At 41.7% G+C, this 2,437-nt stretch overlaps 1 protein-coding gene across 1 annotated transcript; it reads right to left on the bottom strand.

Moving 5' to 3' along the window:
* Positions 1-313: 313 nt before the first annotated feature.
* On the bottom strand, positions 314-2,437 carry LOC138133215 (arylsulfatase B-like). Its single transcript, XM_069051036.1, has 6 exons — positions 2,167-2,437; positions 1,778-2,114; positions 1,124-1,730; positions 877-1,019; positions 562-826; positions 314-510 (listed from the first exon to the last, which is right to left on the bottom strand). Exons 1-6 carry the CDS (start codon positions 2,266-2,268, stop codon positions 345-347), a joined length of 1,620 nt encoding a protein of 539 aa, XP_068907137.1. The 5' UTR covers positions 2,269-2,437; the 3' UTR covers positions 314-344.

Below are 2,437 nucleotides of genomic sequence, written 5' to 3'. Positions count from 1 at the left end.
CTTTCGTAATGATGTTTTCAATAACGCTGTTGCCTGTTTGGCCGAGTTTCGGCAAAAATTTCGAAATTTAAATTGAAACGGGTATTTGCAACCAGAAATACTCCCATCCCTGTCAACATACGGCCAAGATTTCAACGCCTTCTTTGATTTAAATAATTGTTGGCTCAATCGTTACCTATTGTGGAGTTCTACCATTAGTTAAAATATCTGCACAACTTTCAAAGTCTCCCTGTATAATCGCATACGACCTACCTTTCTTGGAATATAATCTTGCTGATTACCCTAACACGTTTAGAAAATCAAATAACAGAAATTAATAGAAAGAAAAAATTGCCAGTGTTTATTTAAAAATGGAAACTGTGCTCGTTTATATAATCGCCAAAATTGGTCCAAGTGTAATTCCAATATTTGGGATCCCCTCTGTGGTCAACTGGTAAATTTCCAGGCAGAACAGCCGTATTATTGAATTTGATTAGAGTTTCCTCCAGGCTTTTCAAAATCTCGGGGTACCTACAAAACCACAATTATTTCATCATCAGTAACAAATTTCACAGCACCAACTCATCGGCAAGATTGTTCACTTCACAAGGATCTTCAGCAATATTGAACAAACAGGATGCCTGAAGCGGCTTGCATGTAACGTTGCGATTCGAACAACTTATTGTCGAAAAGTTACGTAATACTTCTATCATTTCTGTAGTCAAAGATATATTAATTGACTTTAATGCTTGTCCGGTCACAGAATCTATGACCAGAGTGGCGTTATAGTCGTAGTCTCGTCCAGACGGTCCGTACCAGTTGTCCCACGCCCCAATGGCCGTCGTTCCTTCAAGTAAGATTATTTGCAGGTTTTTTAAACCGAGATGAAATAGTAACCTTTCACTAGTTTCCATGTACCAACGGTCAACGCAGCATTGCCGTAAATGTCGTCGATGTTGTGCAAAATCGCAGTCCGGGTCGAGGCTAAGTCTTCCGACAAGGACTGCCATTGGTCTACTCCATCAATATTCTCCAATTGACTAAATAAACGTATGAGATTTTTTTAGATAGAAAAGAATTGAAATCATTTGATGACACAGTGTGTGTTATGCAAAAGTTGCAGTGGAACATTTTATTTACACACCTTACATTTCCTCCTGCAATACTCAGAAGTGTTGGCAACCAGTCACTGATGTGCACAAATTGCCTGGCCACTCGTTGAGGTTGTTTGATGAGTGGACTCCACAACAAGCCGGCTCCTCGCACTCCACCCTCCCACAGAGTGTTCTTCCCTCCTTTCAAAGGATAATTGGAAGCGGCGTTCAAGTCGTATCCTGCCGCAGCACCTCCATTATCGGTCGAGAATATGATGACCGAATTTTCCAACATGTTTCTTTCGGAAAGCGCATTCACAACAGCACCGACTGAATCGTCTAATTTGGACATTATCGCCGCAAATCTTTGTCTTTTGTAATCCGTAATATAATCAAACTTCTCGACAGTCTCGTCAGGGGCGGGTAGAGGGTTATACGGATTGCCGGCATGTACTGCAGCATGGGCCAAATACAAGAACAGAGGAGTACTCGAGTTGTGACTGTTAATAACGTTCACTGCTTCTTTCGCAAATACATCCGTAGAGTAACTTCCGTGGAGATCATAAGCCACTTCCATGTTACGTCTCATGTCGAGACCCCAATTAAGACCCTCTACAGCTGTGTGGTCAAAGTAATCTTGATGGCCAGTCCAGTAACCTACAAAATTGAGTTTACATTTTGATTCGAAACTTTTCACTCTTTACCTAAATGCGAATCGAATCCTCGATAGGTCGGGGTGTACTCTTTTGTGTACCATCCTAAGTGCCATTTGCCCACGATTCTGTTAGTGTATCCCAGTTCTTTCAAATATTCAGGTAAGAGTTTTTCTGCGAGTGGTAATCCTCTAGCCTCACCTCCAAACAATACGGAGTGTTGCATTCCAGTATGAATGGGGTATTTTCCGGTCATTAGGGTACTCCTAGAAGGAGTACAAATTGGTGTAACGTAGTAATTGTTCATGATCAGGCCTGAGTACGCTAGAGCGTCGATGTTAGGGGTCGGAATTTGACCCGATCCGTGGAAAGCGACGTCATTCCACCCCTGCAAGTGTGGAAGATAAATAAATACATCTGAATCGAATAACTGTACTTACCAAATCATCGGCTAAGATAAATACAATGTGCGGTCTGTTGACAGTTGACTCAGATGCTGAACATGATGTCACCAGCAGGAACAAAACTAGTAGTTTGTTCATTTCTTTGTGGTACTGATCACACGTACACCAGACAATCTGTTATCCTTTGGAGAGATTCGGTGTGTGATGCACAAAAAGCGCGGTATACGATCGATCTGCGAGTTTTGACTGAACAAGTTAAAATACCACTTTTCAGTTTTCACTGGTGACAATCGCCAGTATCTTGACC

This window comes from Tenebrio molitor, chromosome 6 (genome assembly GCF_963966145.1).
Source record: "Tenebrio molitor chromosome 6, icTenMoli1.1, whole genome shotgun sequence".
In the NCBI taxonomy this organism is placed as follows: Eukaryota; Metazoa; Arthropoda; class Insecta; order Coleoptera; family Tenebrionidae; genus Tenebrio; species Tenebrio molitor.
This window is presented reverse-complemented; position numbering and strand designations above follow the sequence as displayed.